Genomic DNA, 19,090 nt, shown 5'->3' with positions numbered 1-19,090 from the left:
TTTGTAAAGGGCAGGCAACTAAACACCAATGTGCGGCGGCTCTTAAATGTGATAATGATGCCATCGGAGGAGGGAGAGGCGGAGATAGTTATGGTAGCTATGGACGCGGAGAAGGCCTTTGACCGAGTAGAGTGGGAGTACCTCTGGGAGGTGCTGCGCAGGTTTGGGTTCGGGGTAGAGTTTATCAATTGGGTTAAGCTCCTTCACAGAGCCCCGATGGCAAGTGTAGTGACGAACCGGCGGAGGTCGGAGCACTTTCGACTGTACCGAGGGACGAGGCAGGGGTGTCCCCTGTCCCCCCTGTTGTTCGCATTGGCGATCGAACCATTGGCCATGTCATTGAGGGAGTCTAATAAATTGAAGGGGGTGGTCCGAGGGGGAGAAGAGCATCAGGTGTCGCTATATGCGGATGACCTGTTGCTGTACGTGGCGGATCCAATGGAGGGGATGGTGGAGGTCATGCAGACTCTAAGAGAGTTTGGGGAGTTTTCGGGCTATAAGCTCAATGTAGGGAAGAGTGAGCTCTTTGTATTACAGGCGGGGGACCAAGAAAGAGGGATAGGGGACCTACCGCTGAGGAGGGCGGAGGGGAGCTTTCGGTATCTGGGGATCCAGATAGCCAGGAGTTGGGGGATCCTACATAAACTGAATCTGACGAGGTTGGTGGAGCAAATGGAGGAGGATTTCAAAAGATGGGACATGTTACCGCTCTCGCTGGCGGGTAGAGTGCAGTCGATCAAAATGATGGTCCTTCCGAGATTTCTGTTTGTGTTTCAGTGCCTTCCCATCGTGATCACTAAGGCCTTTTTTAAGAGAGTAGGCAGGAGTATTATGGGGTTTGTGTGGGCGAATAAGACCCCGAGAGTAAGGAGAGGGTTCCTGGAACGCAGTAGGGACCGAGGAGGGTTGGCGCTGCCAAACCTGGGGAGCTACTACTGGGCAGCAAATGTGGCAATGATCCCCAAGTGGGTTATGGAGGGAGAGGGGGCGGCATGGAAGCGGATGGAGATGGCGTCCTGTAAAGGAACGAGCCTGGGGGCGTTGGTGACGGCACCGCTGCCGTTCTTGCCGACAAAGTATACCACGAGCCCGGTGGTGGCGGCAACGCTAAGGATCTGGGGCCAGAGGAGACGGCACCGGGGGGCAATGGGAGCATCGGTGTGGTCCCCGATCAGGGGTAACCACCGGTTTGTCCCGGGGAAGATGGACGGGGGGTTCCAGAGCTGGCATCGGGCGGGGATTGGAAGAATGGGGGACCTGTTCATCGACGGGACGTTTGCGAGCCTAGGGGCACTGGAGGAGAAGTTCGAGTTACCCCCGGAATGCCTTTAGATATATGCAGGTGAGGGCTTTTGTGAGGCGACAGGTGAGTGAATTCCCATTGCTCCCGGCACAAGAAGTTCAGGATAGGGTGATCTCGGGTGTATGGGTCGGGGAGGGCAAGGTGTCGGAAATACACCAGGAGTTGAAAGAAGAGAGGGAAGCGCTGGTAGAAGAGTTGAAGGGTAAATGGGAGGAGGAACTGGGGGAGGAGATCGAGGAAGGTCTGTGGGCTGATGCCCTAGGTAGGGTTAATTCCTCCTCCTCGTGTGCCAGGCTCAGCCTGATACAATTTAAGGTGGTCCACAGAGCGCATTTGACGGGGGCGAGGTTGAGTAGGTTCTTTGGGGTAGAGGACAGATGTGGAAGGTGCTCAGGGAGCCCGGCGAACCATGTCCATATGTTTTGGTCATGCCCGGCACTGGAGGGGTTCTGGAGGAATGGCGGGAGCAATATCTCAGGTGGTGAAAGTCCGGGTCAAGCCAAGCTGGGGGCTAGCAACATTTGGAGTAGTGGACGAACCGGGAGTGCAGGAGGCGAAAGAGGCCGGCATTCTGGCCTTTGCATCCCTAGTAGCCCGGCGAAGGATCTTGCTAATGTGGAAGGAGGCGAAGCCCCCCAGCGTGGAGGCCTGGACAAACGATATGGCTGGGTTCATAAAGTTGGAGAGGATTAAGTTCGCCTTGAGAGGATCTGCGCAGGGGTTTTACAGGCGGTGGCAACCGTTCCTAGACTATCTCGCGGAGCATTAGAGGAAGGTCGGTCAGCAGCAGCAACCTTGGGGGGGGGGGGGACGTACTGGGAGGGGGTGGGGGGGGAACTGCCTGGGAGGGTGGATGAGCAAGAGATAACATGAAGGGTTGGGGAAACTGGCACGTACGGGTGAAGGCCAGTGTACAAAGCTGTGTAAATATATCATTTTGCCATGTATATATCTTGCTCTGCGCGATTTCTCGTTTTTCTTTGTTATGGGGGGGGGGGTTATTGTTTGTAAGGGAGAAAAATTGTGTTAAAAAACTTTAATAAATATATTTTAAAAAAACACTTGCCTCATACATCGCCTTTAAACCTTGCCCCTCGCACCTTAAACCTATGCCCCCTAGTAATTGACCCCTCTATCCTGAGAAAAGCTTCTGACTATCCACTCTGTCTGTGCCCCTCATAATTTTGTAGACCTCTATCAGGTTGCCCCTCAACCTCCGTCGTTCCAGTGAGAACAAACCGAGTTTATGTAGCGCACAAAGACTCCGTGAGACGAATAGAGTGAAGTCGATGAGGCTTTATTAAGCGTGTCTGTTCCCCAGCAGCCCGATAGTAAACTGGCCTGCGGGGGAAGGCACCGGCTTCTTATACTCCGCCTTCAGGGCGGAGCTAGAGGTCAACGGCCAACCAGGACCCGGGATCTGTCAGCCAATGAGATTAGGGCTTCCAGTCCCACATGACCCCTAATACATACTACCACATTCACCCCTTGTCAAAAATGAACCCGGCGGGGTGATGCTTCGCATGGTGGTAAGGGTTTACAGGGCTGGTCCTGGGAGGAAAACATTCACATGGCAATACAGTATGTACAATTTTGTCCTGTTTCAACTATTTACAGAAGGTATCGGGAGAAAAGCAAAATGTTCTTGTGGAAAGTCCATATATTGATTTAGATCGACGCCATGAGTCGGTCGGGCGGTCTGGTCGTCCGTGTCGATCGCCTCGGCCCCGGTGGTGGTGATGGTGCTTGTACCGGTGTTGTCGTCTCCGGGAGCCTTACGGTTTCAGCTTGGGCTTTATTCTTGGTCGGGCCTGAGGGGAGGGGAACCGATCCTCCTGGGAAGGGGGCGGTCGCGGGGTGCGGCGGTGGCAGGAAGGGGGGGGGGGGGGGTTGGGTGAATGGTGTCGGGGGGTGTGTGTGTGTTGCCGGCGGGCGCCAGATCCCGCAGGGAGACCGTGTCCTGTCGGCCGTCGGGGTACTCCACGTAAGCGTACTGCGGGTTCGCGTGGAGGAGGTGAACCCTTTCGACCAACAGATCCGCCTTGTGTGCCCGCACATGCTTTCGGAGCAAGATGGGTCCTGGGGCCGCCAGCCAGGTCGGCAGCGACGTTCCAGAGGAGGACCTCCTAGGGAAGACAAGGAGACGCTCATGAGGCGTTTGATTAGTGCTCGTACACAATAGCGACCGGATGGAGTGGAGAGCGTCCGGGAGGACCTCTGCCACCGTGAAACTGGGAGGTCCCTGGAACGTAGGGCCAGTCGGACGGTCTTCCAGACCGTGCCGTTCTCCCTCTCTACTTGCCCGTTCCCCCGGGGGTTGTAGCTGGTCGTCCTGCTTGAGGCTATGCCCTTGCTGAGCAGGAACTGGCGCAGCTCGTCACTCATGAAAGAGGACTCCCTTTCGCTGTGGACGTATGCGGGGCAACCGAACAGTGTGAAGATGGTGTTCAGGGCTTTAATGACTGTGGCCGCGGTCATGTCAGAGCAGGGAATGGCGAATGGGAAGCGGGAGTATTCGTCCACCACATTAAGAAAGTATGTGTTGCGGTCGGTGGAGGGGAGGGGCCCTTTGAAATCGAGACTAAGGCGTTCAAAGGGGCGGGAAGCCTTAATCAGGTGCGCACCATCCGGCCTGAAAAAATGCAGTTTGCATTCCGCGCAGATGTGGCAGTCCCTTGTGACTGTACGGACCTCCTCTAAAGAGTATGGGAGATTGCGGGACTTGATAAAGTGAAAAAACCGAGTGACCCCCGGGTGGCAGAGGTCCTCGTGGAGGGTTTGGAGGCGGTTAATTTGTGCGTTGGCACATGTGCCGCGGGATAGGGCATCGGACGGCTCGTTCAGCTTTCCGGGACGATACAAAATCTCGTTTGTGACGCCAAAAGGGACCGTAGGAAATGGTATAATCGCCCGTCTGCCTCGAAGACTTGCGGTCACTTGGGCGGATGGGGAGCTGATGGTAGGCGGACTTGAGGTCCACGGTGGAGAAGACTTTATATTGGGCAATCCAATTGACCATGTCGGATATGCGGGGGAGAGGGTACGCGTCTAGTTGTGTGTACCTGTTGATGGTCTGGCTATAGTCTATGACCATCCTTTGTTTCTCCCCTGTCTTCACTATTACCACCTGTGCTCTCCAGGGACAATTGCTGGCCTGGATTATGCCTTCCTTTAGTAGCCGCTGGACTTCGGACCGAATGAAGGTCCGGTCCTGGGCGCTGTACCGTCTGCTCCTAGTGGCGACGGGTTTGCAATCCGGGGTGAGGTTCGCAAACAAGGACGGGGGTTGCACCTTGAGGGTTGCGAGGCCGCAGATAGTGAGTGGGGGTATTGGGCCGCCGAATTTGAACGTAAGGCTCTGTAGATTGCACTGGAAATCTAATCCCAGTAAAGTGGGGGCGCAGAGTTGGGGAAGGACGTGTAGTTTGTAGTTTTTGAACTCCCTCCCCTGCACCGTTAGGGTAACTATGCTGAAACCTTGGATCTGTACGGAGTGGGATCCTGCAGCTAGGGAAATCGTTTGTGCGCTGGGATAGGTGGTCAAGGAACAGCGTCTTACCGTGTCGGGGTGGATAAAGCTCTCCGTGCTCCCGGAGTCGACTCGGCATGGTGTCTCGTGGCCGTTTATTAGCACCGTTGTCGTCGTCGACTGGAGTGTCCGGGGCCGAGCTTGATCGAGCGTAATTGAAGCGAGACGTGGTTGTAGTAGTGGAGTGGGGTCCGTTGTTGCCGTCCAAGATGGCGTCGGGGATGAACAAAATGGCTGCCCCCATACATCACACATGGCTGGGGGGTCACAAGATGACGGCGGGGGTGGACAAAATGGCCGCCCCCACGCGTCGTACAGGTCTGGGGTGGTCCAAGATGGCGGCGCCCTTCCTCCCCTCGTGGTGGCCGGGACCCAAAATGGCGGCGTCTGCGGGTCGCACATGGGGCGCTGGGGGGGTTGGGGAGCGTTAGGACCGCGCGGGGCTCCCTCATCTCTGGGGACAGCGGTGGTCGGGACCCACGTTGGTAGCGCCGGCGGGTCAGACGTGGGGCGCGGGGGGGGTTTGGGGGGCGTTAGAGACGTGCAGAACTCCCTCTTCTCCGGGGAGAGCGGTGGTCGGGACCCAAAGTGGTAGCGCCGGCGGGTCATACATGGGGCGCGGGGGGGGGGGGGGGGGGGTTGGGGAGCGTAGGCGGCGTGCAGGGCTCCCTGTTCTCCCGGGACCGCGGTGGTCGGGACCCAGAGCGGCTGCGCCTGCGGGTCGTACATGGGGCGCTGGGGGGGTTGGGGAGCGTAAACGGCTTGCAGGGCTCCCTGTTCTCCCGGGACAGCGGCGACCTCGCGGGACCGGCACACAACCGCGAAATGGCCCTTTTTCCCGTAGCTCTTGCAGATTGCTGCGCGGGCCGGGCAGCGCTGCCGGGGGTGTTTCGCCTGGCCGCAGAAATAGCAGCGGGTGTCCCCGGTGCGACTTGGCGTTTGGACCGCGCAAGCCTGTGGGGTGTCCGGGGGGGGGGGGGGGGGGGGGAGTGGGTTTGTCACGACGGGTACGTACGGAGCCCAATGGGCTGCCGCGCGGTCGGGGCCATAGGCGCGGGTATTACGCGCGGCCACGTCTAGGGAGGCTGCTAGGGCCCGGGCCTCTGAGAGTCCTAGCGGCTCTCTTTCTAGAAGTCTTTGGCGGATTTGGGAGGAATTCATACCTGCCACAAAAGCATCGCGCATTAACATGTCCGTGTGTTCATTTGCGTTCACCGAAGGGCAGCTGCAGGCTCGTCCCAAAATCAGCAGCGCGGCGTAGAATTCGTCCATCGATTCTCCGGGACCTTGCCGTCTCGTCGCGAGCTGGTAGTGAGCGTAGATTTGGTTAACTGGGCGGACATAGAGACTTTTCAGTGCTGCGAACGCCGTCTGGAAATCCTCCGCGTCTTCGATGAGGGAGAAAATCTCCGTGCTTACCCTCGAGTGCAGGACCTGTAGTTTTTGGTCTTCTGTGACCCGGCCGGTGGCCGTTCTGAGGTAGGCCTCGAAACAAGTCTGCCAGTGCTTGAAGGCTGCTGCCGCGTTCACTGCGTGAGGGCTGATCCTCAGGCATTCCGGGATGATCCTGAGCTCCATAGTCCTTTTTAGGCACGCTTAATAAATTGTAGCGCACAAAGACTCCGTGAGACGAATAGAGTGAAGTCGATGAGGCTTTATTAAGCGTGTCTGTTCCCCCGCAGCTCGATAGTAGAATGGCCTGCGGGGGAGGACTCCGGCTTCTTATACTCCGCCTTCAGAGCGGTTGCTAGAGGTCAACGGCCAACCAGGACCCGGGATCTGTCAGCCAATGACATTAGGGCTTCCAGTCCCACATGACCCCTAATACAGTTTATTCAACCGCTCCTCATAGCTAATGCCCTCCATACCAGGCAACATCCTGGTAAATCTCTTCTGCACCCTCTCTAAAGCCTCCACATCCTTCTGGTAGTGTGGCGACCAGAATTGAACACTATACTCCAAGTGTGGCCTAACTAAGGTTCTATACAGCTGCAACATGACTTGCCAATTCTTATACTCAATGCCCCGGCCAATGAAGGCAAGCATGCCGTATGGCTTCTTGACTACCTTCTCCACCTGTGTTGCCCCTTTCAGTGACCTGTGGACCTGTACACCTAGATCTCTCTGACTTTCAATACTCTTGAGGGTTCTACCATTCACTGTATATTCCCTACCTGCATTAGACCTTCCAAAATGCATTACCTCACATTTGTCCGGATTAAACTCCATCTGCCATCTCTCCGCCCAAGTCTCCAAACGATCTAAATCCTGCTGTATCCTCTGAACACTGGTCATTTCTGAAAACACGACACTTGGGCTGCAAATGCTCAATCAGGGTGTCAGCCTAACATTTCTAAAATATTTTAAAATTTAATATGTATCAACACTGCCTGAGAGGGCTGACCAAAAGATAAATCCAAATGGTTTATTTACAATATTCATTGACAAGGCATGTTAATATTATGTCGATTGTATACCTTTTTGAAATAGGATTTCTGCTTCTAAATCGTATTCCTCAGATGCTGCATTTTTACAAAGCTCAAGGCCTGTAGTGAAACAGGAATGAGGTTCTTGCCATGATGCTGAGTTCCACCTTTCAGCTGAGCATACTGTCAGATGTGCTGAAGCGCTACCTTGTGTGGGAAGAGAAGAGGAAATCTGTTTAATTCACTGTATATAGAAAATATCCTTTGGGAGCTGAGTAAATTGTACTGCAAGCCAAAATGTTGAAATAGCAGTGATAGTATTTCAATTATTTTAAAGATACAGCTAAGAATAATTTCACTTGTAACTAGTAGATTCCCATAGTGCTGAGACCTCAACTATACAATTTATATCAATGACTTGGATGGAGGGGCAGAGTGTATGGCAGCTAAATTTGCCAAAGACACCAAGAAAGTGGAAGTTGTCAAAAGGAGGTAACAAGTCTAAGGTATCTGTAGGTTAAATGAGTGGGCAATAATTTGGCAGATGGAGCAACGTGGGAAAATGTGAACTTGCCACTTTGGCAGGAAGAATAGAAAAACAGCAGATTATTTAAATGGAGAGAAGTTACAGAACTCTGTGTTACAGATGGATCTGGGTATCCTGGTACATAAATCACAAGAAGAATATGCTGGTACAGCAAGTGATTCGGAAGGCAAATGGAATGTTGGCATCTACTGCAAGGGGAATGGAATATAAAAGTGGGGCAAATTTCCTACAGAAGTACAGGAGTTTTCTGAGACCACATTTGGAGTACAGTGTACAGTTTTAGTCTCCTTATTTGAAAAGGATAACATTACATTAGAAGAAGTGCAGAGAAGGTTCATTCGACTCTTCCTGGGATGAAGGGTATATGTTATAAAGAAACGTTGAACAGGTGGACATCGGAAGGATGTTTCCTCTTATGGGGGAGATAGTTTACAAATGAGAGGTCTCCTTTCAAGACGGAGGTGAGGAATTATTTTCCTCAGAGAGCAGTGGAGACTGGGTCATTGGATTTATTTAAGGCTGGAGAGATGTTTGATCGACAAACAACACGAGGGTTATGGGTCACAGACAGGAAAGTGGAGCTAAGGCCACAACCAGATCAGCCATCTGGAGTCAGGCAGATGCATAAAGAAAACATTAATTGAGAGCTAAAGTGAATGAATTGTGTTCACTTTCGAACACCGGGGACTGCCAGATGGACCATAATGCTAATTTCTAATTCTGTGCATTTCTAGGATCAATTTGGACAAAATGCAAACTTGGCATCCCACTGAACGTGGGATAAGAAGGTCAGATCAAGGTTGAGTAGAACGCTATGGTTATGCACTGATGGCTCAGTTTGCAAGGTCAGCTGGGGAGGTTGAAGGAGCTGAAGCAAGAGTAATGTTGCGGCAACTGATGAGGATGGTTTCAACTTTGCTATAGTTAACTAATTTTGACTCATACATGATGTAATGTCGCACAAGCAAATTTACTTTTCATCTACTACCATCAAATCTAAAGCTAATGAAATCCTGCCCAATTGCTTCATATCTAACCTTTCCTTTTCAAAAATTATTCTCAAAATCTCCCTTGTCATTTTCTGTGTTGCAATAAACATTCTTTGGTCATAACTTGTTGATACTCTAAAAGCCCTTGAATACTTTAAGAAGGTCCCCTCAAATTCTTCCTTTTGGTGGTGCCCACTTGATACACCACCACTTTCTCTTCTCCTGCCAAAATCCTACACCACACATTTGTCATTTTGTAGCTTTATTTCTCAAGGGCTCTGCTCGCTATTCTGGCTGTCAGCTTCTGTTTCTTTTAAGACGAGATTACTGCTCATGTCTTTTGTTCCAACATGGATCTTTCAACAACTGCCCCAAGATCATTGGAACTTTCTCCCAGAAACTAACTTACACAGACATACTGCCCTTTCCTTCAAAAGCCTCATAAAAATAAATCACTCTTCTTGATCATGTCCCTCTCTTGCCCAGATCTAACCTTTGTTGTAAAACAAGAAATGGTCTGCTGCATAAGAGTCACTACAAAATTCAAGTGTTAATAATAACCTGTTCATTTGAAGTTGTATCAAAAATTACTCACACTAAGTTCACCTCCAGAATAATATAGATAAAGTTTGGAATATATTATCTTACCTAGTCTTAGTTTAATTTTTGCCAGCAAGATAATGTGTGGCAAATAGATGTTTTTCAGTGGGAATACTGGCATGGAGTCAATTCTTCCATTTGATTGATGCTGCACACTTTCCCCCAGTGAAACAAGCTACACACAAAACACAAACACATTTGCTCAGTTCATCCCTTCACCAAAGGTTCTTCAGTTTTACTACTTTTCCAGAGATAAAGAGTAATCAAATTTTTAAAATTATATAATATGCATGAATAAATTCAAATAGGCTACGTATAATCTACAGCAAAGAAACCGACTATTCAGCCCAGCTGGTCAATGCCAGTGTTTATGCTCCATTGAGCCTGTTCTCTGCTTTTTCTATCATTAGCCCATCAACATATCCTTCTATTCCTTTCTCCCTCACACGCTTGGTTAGTTTCCCTTAAATTCATCTATAATAATAATAATCTTTATTGTCACAAGTAGGCTTACATTAACACTGCAATGAAGTTACTGTGAAAAACCCCTAGTCGCCACATCCAGTGCCTGTTCGGGTACACGGAGGGAGATTTCAAAATGTCCAAATTACCTAACAGCACGTCTTTCGGGACTGTGGGAGGAAACCGGAGGAAACCCACGCAGACACAGGGACAACGTACAGACTCCGCACAGACAGTGACCCAAGCCGGGAATCAAACCTGGGACCCTGGCGCTGTGAAGCAACAGTTCTAACCACAATGCTACCGTGCCGTCCTATTCACATCAACTACCAAACTGTTAGCACATTCACTGCTCTAACCTTGAGAAAGTTTCTTCTGAAATAAAAAACAGAAAATTCTGACTAAGCAGGTCAGGCAACATCTGTGCAGAGACTGAGATTGGGCTGTAACTTTCCAGCTCTCCAGTGTTGTATTTGGTTGGGGGGTGCCCCAAAGATGGGCTGGGGAATTCCCTTTAGAGGTTCCTACATAAGCTTTTCAAACTTCACCTGGGTAATTGCCCTGCACTGGAAACCGTTCAAACATGCAATTTAAATCGCAAACTCTGTAATGTCGATAGGTACCCAGAAAAAGAGGATTCCCGCACACACCCGACCTCCCAGGAACGTCCTCCACCCCCAAATACCCCCATCCCCTAAATTACCCTCCACTACCATATTCCTCCCAATACCCCCATGGGAAACCCCCCCACACGCAGGACCTCTCTTCCTCTCCCCATGGGATTGACCCCGACACATGCCCAGGACTCAACCACGCCCCACACGCCTAGATCCGACGCCCTTACTGACCCCCTCGTACCCCGCAACCTGCACCCTCCCACTACGATCAAATCTTTCCACCCTACAGTCCTACCTGAATGGACCACCCCCATCCAACTTGACCTTCGACCTGACTGAAACCACCGTGACATGTCCTGAACCCCTCCCACCCACACAGGCTCATCACGACCATCGAATGGAGATGGAGATCAGAATCTTACCATGGAGTGCAAATAAATGGAAAAGCAAGCATGAACTGCCGCGAGCTTCCCAACACTCGGCCCAGCGAGACCATCAATGCCATAAAACATTAAGTGGTCCACTTAACGAGGCCCCATGGCATCATGCTGAAATGCCTGTCCCGCCGGCTGATTGACCGGGACTGCGTTCGCTAGCCCCCTGCTGATAAGAGAGAGCCGTACTTAAACCGTGCCTGCACAGTCAACCCCACACAGCTCGCAGTCATGCTACCCAGGAGAGCAGCTCCACAATTCGGGGATGCCGACCTGGCTAGACTGTTGGACTCGGTCGAAATCGATGGGGTGCCCTGTTCCCCACAGGGTCTCGGAGGGGCAGCCACAGGGCAACCAGTGTCGCCTGGGAGGAAGTGGCAGCAGCCGTCAGCTCGGAAGGACTTGCGCCCAGTACCGTCAGAAGATCAACGACCTCCACCGGGCCACATGGGTGGGTTGGCACCGGGCCCCCCACCCCCATGAGCATACGCCTAGTACTGCCTGAGGCACGATCAATTGAACAAAGACTAGAGTTGGATACAACTGTGGCTTTATTGCTCTAAGATGTGTGGCCTCCCACAGCAGCTAGCGAAATGGCTGCTGAATGGAGGACGCACATATTTATACTCCGCCCGCAGGCAAACCTGTAGTACAGGTCCTACCTTACATCACCCAATACAGGTGCAACAGTGGTTTACCACATTCGCCCCCTATTAAAATTGAGTCCGGCGGGGATGGTGGAGAACTATATACAGCAATACATTTATATTTACAGTATTTGATCAGAAAAAAAAGTCTTTTGAAGTCCGGTGCCAGTTAGAGATTTTTTTTATTTTTAAAAAATATTTTTATTCTCCTTTTTCACATTTTCTCTCGCATTTACACCCATCAACAATAAACAATAATCAGCAAGATATGTCAATCCCCATAATAACAATGATCCCATCCGCCCACCAACCCCCAAACATCAGCCCGTATGTTTACATAAACAAATGACAAAAAGGAATCAGGGATTACCCATAGTCACCCTTAATCTACACAGCCCCCCCCCCCCCCTCACGCCCCCGCCCCCCCCCCCCCCCCGCACTAATGTTCGATGTTATCCACTTCTTGAAAGTTCATAATAAATAGTGCCCATGACTTGTAGAATCCCTCCGAGCTCCCCTCAGTTCGAACTTAACCTTCTCAAGGGTCAAGTATTCCAACAGGTCCCCCCGCTACGCCAGGGCACTGGGTGGAGAGGCTGCTCTCCATCCCAGCAGGATCCGCCTTCAGGCAATCAACGAGGCGAAGGCTATGATATCTGCTTCCTCTCCCGTTTCCAACCCTGGCTGGTCCGACACCCCGAATATGGCCTCCTGGGGACCCGGATCCAGTTTCACACGCACCAGTGAGAGATTTAACCGGTCTGGTGCCTTGATGTTCCACTGGGAGCGACATCGCGGTGGCGGTGATGTCGATACTGGCCTGATGTTTGGTGACTCCGGGAGCGTGCCGAAATCCTCTTCATCCTCGGGCGTGGGCAGGGGAAGGACGGATGGTCTTGGTGGGGTTAATGCTGGGAGTGCCGGGGGAGGGGAGGGTGGGCGCCGGGCCGGAGAGGTGTTTGTGTGTGTGTGGTCCCTGAGGGAGACAGTATCTTGGCGGCCGTCGGGGTACGCCACGTAGGCATACTGGGGGTTGGCATGGAGCAATTGCACCCTTTCCACCACCGGGTCCGCCTTGTGGAGGCGGACATGCTTTCGGAGCAGGACTGGTCCTGGAGCTGCGAGCCAAGTCGGGAGCGACACCTCGGATGTGAGCACCTGGGGGAGGCCAAAAGACGTTTGTGGAGTGTGTTGTTAGTAGCGGTGCACAGCAGTTACCGAATGGAGTGGAGTGCATCAGGGAGGACCTCTTGCCAGCGACAGGCTGGGAGATTCCAGGACCGTAGGGCCAGTTGGACGGCCTCCATACCTTTCCGTTCCCCCTCTCTACCTACCCGTTTCCCCGGGGGTTATAGCTGGTCGTCCTGCTTGAGGCGATACCCCTGCTGAGCAGAAACTGACGCAGCCCAAGATAGACGTTTATTTCCCATGTAGACCCAGTGAGATGATGGCTCTTCTGGCTGCAATTCCAGACAGGAAGAAATCTCCTGCTGCTTTCATGGATTATCTGAGAACTACCATCTCAGTTTATCAAGCTGATTCGAGGGACCTCTGGGCCCTAGTCCAGCAGGTTTTAACCCCAGCAGAGTACCGCAATCATCTCAATCACTTGAATTATGCTAGCCACGCCGCACTTCAGCAAGCCCATGCTTTGGACGATGATAGACGTGGCACAAATCCTGAATGCGTTGAATGTCACATTTCAAAAGCCCATAAACATTTCTGCTATCTTAGACCTCAAACCTAAAAAGACTGAAGAGCCAGAGGAATTTCTGGAACGTTTTAATGAAATCTACCGTGGCAGTCAGACGACTTGCCACGTAACAAAATGGTCAGAATTCCCCTCAATATTGTGCTATGTTAATGCATTGCCTACCACCTTCTGGGGCTACTGCCGTGAAATGTAATAACATGAATTGGACAGAGAACGACCCTTCTCAGATGGCCAGGGCAGTCAGATTTTATTGGAAGGAGGGTGTAGGCCAGGAAGGAGGCTCAGTTACAAAGATTAAGACTGAGTATGTAATGAAAAAGGATGATCTGAGACCCCAACCAGCAGCAGAAACGGTGGCTTACCAGCTGGAACCCCAATATTGTGACCTTGGGTGGGTGGATCAACATGGGGTAGAATATCAAACCCACCCAAATGGACCCTTCAGCTCCTCTTTATGGCCCACCGTATGCACCAACAGCTTCACAACTGCCGCCCCTTCTGAGGGGCCATTGGTCTATTGGGAAAAGAGGACGGGGCAGATATAGAGGGAACAATGCATGTTTTAATTCCGGCCGTGCAGATCACTGGCAACAGGAATGCCCCTCTAAAAGACGGGCCGCAGAAGGAAACAACCCAACCCAAAGGAGGGGGTACCCACCAAGGGGAGGACGGATGAGAAACACTGACTTCTCCCAGGCAAACCCTTTCCCAACAAGATTGACTAGCTAATTTAGTCATAAGGACTCTCCAATCGGACAGGGAACCTATTATTTCTCTGCAGATAGGAGATCAACACTGCCCATTTGTAATCAACACTGGAGCAGCCATGTCTTCAGTGCAATCAGAACTTCGACTACCACTATCCAACCACACCCAGCATTTGTCGGGGTTCCAAGGACAGGTGTGTGAGTATTCTATTTCTGAACCTGTGACAAGTCACTTACGAGAATAAGTCTGCGGATCATCAGTTTGTGGTGACTACTGGATTGGACTTGTTGGCCCGAGATTTACTGTGTATCTTCCAGCTACAGCTAGAGTGCGGAGACGAAGGGGTAACGGTTCAATCATGGAGGATGAGACAAAGTGCTATATTTCTATCACTCCCCAGTGGTGGACGTTAGACATTGAACATTCACTGCATCACGTTACCCTGGCCTATGACAGAACCGGACAAAACAGGGAGTTGGAGGACAAATACCGGCCGCTAATTTGGACCGAATGGCCAGTCAAGGTTACAGCCACAGTCACGGGAAAAGAAGGTACAGCCGATTTTGTTACAATACCACCATATTTATGGCCACAATCAGCTTCTGTAGGCCCTCATATTACACGTCAGGTCCACGACCAGTACCATGCCAAGGATCTGGGGCTTATGGTAAGGAGGGCAGTGGATCATTCAGATCCAACAGAGTACGCACTTCACGTCACGACAGACGGCACTTCCATAATATATTTTGAGGTCCCTGAAACGATTAACACTCGACTTCAGCATCACCGGGGACGCAACGTTTTGGAATATGTCAATCCACAGGTCTGGGCGGAATATCCATCACAAGTGGGAAAGACAAATGTTACACCCATTAAGGTAACGATTAAGGACCATGTAAAGCTGCCTTCCATTCGACAATACCCCCTGAAACCCCAAGCTGCCCCGTCTATGGACAAATTAATCCGAGAGCTGTTGCAACAGGGTATTTTGGTCCCTTGCCAATCAGATTGTAACACCCCCATACTTGCTGTGCCTAAACTAGCCAAACCAGACCAGTACCGATTAGTACAGGATTTACGTTCAATTAATGCCATCGCACAGCCGTTACATGCTCTCGTCCCTAATCCTGCCCACATACTGGCTCAAATTCCAGCTCGAGCCCGGGTCTTCGCCATAATTGACCTTCAGCACACTTTCTTTGCCCTTCCACTCGCATCTGAAAGCCAATATTTGTTTGCCTTCACTTACAATGGACAGCAGTATACTTGGACCCGACTGCCTCAGGGGTTCGTCAACTCACCTACGCCATCCTCCAGATGTCTGCAGACCCAACTCCAGGCCTTGACATTGGAGCATGGTTCCACTGTAGTGCAGTATGTAGATGACATATTGGTAGCGAGTCCTGACGAGCCCAGTAACAGGGATGATGTGATCCAGTTATTAAACCACCTATCCTCGTTGGGTTATGTTGTTTCACAATCAAAGGTCCTGGTGGCTCAGACAAAGGTCAAGTTCTTAGGCGTTTTACTTACAGCCACAGAACGAAGTCTCGAACCCAGTAGGATTGAACCAATATGCCAATTCCCCGCCCCTACCACAGCCAAGGAGGTCCATCATTGGCTGTGTATGGTGAATTATTGGTTTGGCAGCTTTGAATTTGTCTATATATTTGTTTCTGGAACATACCTCTTCATTCACCTGAGGAAGGAGCAGCGCTCCGAAAGCTAGTGACATCGAAACAAACCTGTTGGACTTTAACCTGGTGTTGTAAGACTTCGAATTATTGTAGGCAGTGGATACCAAACATCGCTGTCTATACAACGCTGCTGATGCCTTACACTAGTGAAGGGGGGAATTTTACTCCCACCACCGAGGCACTCGAAGCCTTCCGTTGCCTGAAGCAGGCCTTGTTACAAGCACCGGCTCTCGGTAGGCCCTTGTACGACCGACCGTTCCAGATATACTGTACTATTCTGGAAGGATGTTCAACAGCGGTACTCACCCAGCAACATGGGGACAAGCACCGGCCCGTAGCACATTACTCTTCCAAACTTGATCCAGTGGCATTGGGCCACCCTGTTTGCACCCAGATCTTGGCAGCGATATACAATAGTTTGCAGGATATTACAGTGTATAGCTCCCAATCGGTCATCGCACTACTGGGGCAACTGCAGACTCAGCATCTTACCGCAGCTCGTCAGAAAAGGTATGAAATATACCTTTTGAACAATCCACGTCTGACATTTAAATACTGTACCACTATCAATCCAGCCTGTTTTCTTAGTGGTCCCCCTGTCCATGAAGACGCACCTGGCCACGACTGTTTAGCCTTGTGTTATGAACGGTTACTGCCTGATCATCATGTAAGTTGATGCCCCCTTTAAGACCGGGCTTGGAACCCTGGGGACTCCGCCTCTGGCTCCGCCCATCTGTGAGCCATATATAAAGGGCTGCCTCATGGGCTGTGTGGCAGTCAGCACTTGTCTCAGCTCTAACATAGTTCTTAGTCTAATAAAGCCTTCTTTACAGTTTAATCTCTAAGCTTCGTTATTGAGGGTACCTCACCTTGATTCAGGAAACTACCACAATAAGGGACGATCTGAGTGATATTCCGTTAGAACAACCTGACATGATTATGTATGTTGATGGCAGTGCATTAATAAGCCCCACTGGCCGGAGACTGTCCGGTTACGCAATCGTAGATCAGGATGGTCTGATCCTAGAAGCGGCCGCTTTTCAGACCCCTTATTCAGCCCAACAAGCCAAACTTTTTGCCCTTACCCGTGCATTTATACTTGGGGTAGATCGTCGGGTAAATATTTAAACTGACTCCCGATACGCCTTCGGGGTAGTTCATGACTTCGGACAGTTCTGGAAGAATAGGGGATTCCTTACCTCGGCCGGCACGGAAATATCCCACCGGGGTTTAGTTAATGACCTACTGCAGGCCCTCCTTATGCCCGCGCAGATTTCTGTCATTAAATGTGCTGCCCATACAAACGGTAAGACCCCGGTTGATGTTGGTAATGAACAAGCAGATTGTGCAGCGCGGACAGCCGCGCAAATTCAGCAAGTGATGGTGCCTAAAATGTTAAGTCAGACTAAACAATCTGCTATAAATAGGTCTGCTTCTGACAAGCCAATGCCAACCATCCAAGACGTCATAAGGTTACAGGAGGAAGCTCCTGAGAGTGATAAACAAATGTGGAAACGGTTAGGTTGTACATATGATTCTGTTTCCTCTTTATGGACCACGCCAGCACATCAGACTTGTATGTCTGATGTACTGGCTTTATGGGTCATCGAATGTGTACACTTTGCAACTCATTGTGGGGCTCGGGGGACTAGTGATTTGTTGCTGGACACTTGGTGGCACCCTAAAATGCAGGGGTTGGCCCAGTAATCAGTGTTTGATTTGTCAGCAATATAACGCCGGCAAAGGTATCCCTTGTGGTATGGGGCAAACCCCGTTGCCCAATGCTCCCTTTGAGACGCTCCAAATGGATTACATTGAGTTAGAAAGGTGTCAATGTTATAAATATGTTGTGGACATTGTGGATGTGTTCAGCAGAGGGTAGGAAGAGGTTGTGAGAGAGAGAGGGGGACGAGAGAGAGGACGGGGCATGTAAGAAGGGGAGTACAACTAGAACCATAGGTTATCAGGAGATACACTTAATTAATTTAGGGCCCAGACTGAGGAAAACCCGGGTAGTATGAAGCTCTTCTACCAGATTTACTACCGCTTGTATGGCCAGGGACGGGCTGTCTGCTACCCGAACCCCGCAGCGGTGTCTAGGTTATTTTCTGTTTCACCGCTTTGGGGCACTCCCCAAACGGTGGATCATTGTCAGCGTTCCGAGCCACCGCCCGAGCAAGTCACTCTTCCTTACGATCCGGGTTCAGCACCACCGGCTATTTGCCTTCCCCTTCCTCGGGATAATTCCCACTCACAGTATGATAGGCTGCAACGGTGGAGGGCATACATACCTAGCCACTTCACTCCTAATAGAGACTCCCGGTCGTACGAGAATTGTTTTAGCAGTGACGGGTATGGCTGTTTGCTAGTAGATGTGGAAACGAATATAACATGTCTGTTCCCCACCTGTACGGACAGGAGGTGTCATATCACTCAGGCGCCTGGCCAATGCGTTTGTTACAACACCACCTGCGTTCCACTGAACGCCGGCATCCAGCTCCTTTGTGGCTGGGCGAATGTCTCTCATATTACTGTTGGAACTAGGGTTTTCCGCATTGCTGGGAGGCCCGAATGGGCATTCCAAAGCTGGATAAACTGGGCTACTGGGGGATCCCTATGCAACCGATATGCTGATTGTGATGCTAGCCTGTACACGGAGCAAGGATACTACTTTTTTTTTTAAATGGCACAGCGACCAATGTTTTGTCACCCCCATTTCCCTGCCAAATTGCTATCGGGACTCTAGTTCCTACCACAGACCCCTGCCCCTCGGCGTGGAAGCTGCATAATCAGTTAGCACGCCGGGCAGTCTCAGCTGAATTCTGCGAGAACTGGAAAAAACCTCAGGTTCTCGCACCCAACCGGGGCCACTCAGCCGGGTGGGGGATTCTGAGCGTCTTGATACTGGGAGGTGGGGGTTCCTTGGCTGTCAGCGATAGGAATTATTTTATTTGTGGCCTTACCATCCTGGGAAACGAAACCTTGGGAGCCCTCGGGGCAATAACCAAGGAATTGTCTCAGCTGCGGTAGTTTGCAATGCAGAACCCGTATGCTCTTGACTATCGTCTGGCCAGTGAGGGCGGGGTATGCGCCATAGTGCAGGGCAAGTGTATCATGGGAGTTCAAGACCTAACTGCTAACATCACTAAATTTATGGATCGCATACGGGATCACCTGGATGGAATGCAGGACCCTGGCTCTTGGGGTAACTGGGGATTTGGAGGTTGGAAGGACTGGTTGATAAATATGGCCATGTATTTAGCAGTGGCACTCGGCTGCATCTTTGTGGGCCTGGCCATCCTTAAATGCGTGATGGGTAGAATGCGGGGTGCACTGGAACAGATAGACGCCCCTAGAATCTTGGCTGTTAGGATCCACGAGGGTGCAGTGGATGAAGGGGGGCTACAACAGGAATTG

General features: G+C 51.0%; 1 protein-coding gene across 2 annotated transcripts in view; it reads right to left on the bottom strand.

Annotated features, from left to right (window-relative positions):
- The window catches only part of LOC140388177 (cilia- and flagella-associated protein 54-like), a 948,449-nt gene that overhangs the window by 207,111 nt on the left and 722,248 nt on the right, over positions 1-19,090 (bottom strand). For both annotated transcript variants that reach the window (XM_072471937.1, XM_072471938.1), the window contains 2 exons: positions 9,443-9,569; positions 7,310-7,465 (listed from right to left, as the gene is read on the bottom strand). In XM_072471937.1, coding sequence (XP_072328038.1) covers positions 7,310-7,465; positions 9,443-9,569 — 283 coding nt within the window. The remainder of the gene's footprint in view (positions 1-7,309; positions 7,466-9,442; positions 9,570-19,090) is intronic.

The sequence above is a fragment of the Scyliorhinus torazame genome, chromosome 13 (assembly GCF_047496885.1).
Source record: "Scyliorhinus torazame isolate Kashiwa2021f chromosome 13, sScyTor2.1, whole genome shotgun sequence".
In the NCBI taxonomy this organism is placed as follows: Eukaryota; Metazoa; Chordata; class Chondrichthyes; order Carcharhiniformes; family Scyliorhinidae; genus Scyliorhinus; species Scyliorhinus torazame.
Note: the sequence above shows the minus strand (reverse complement) of the source record. Positions and strands in the feature narration are given on the sequence as shown.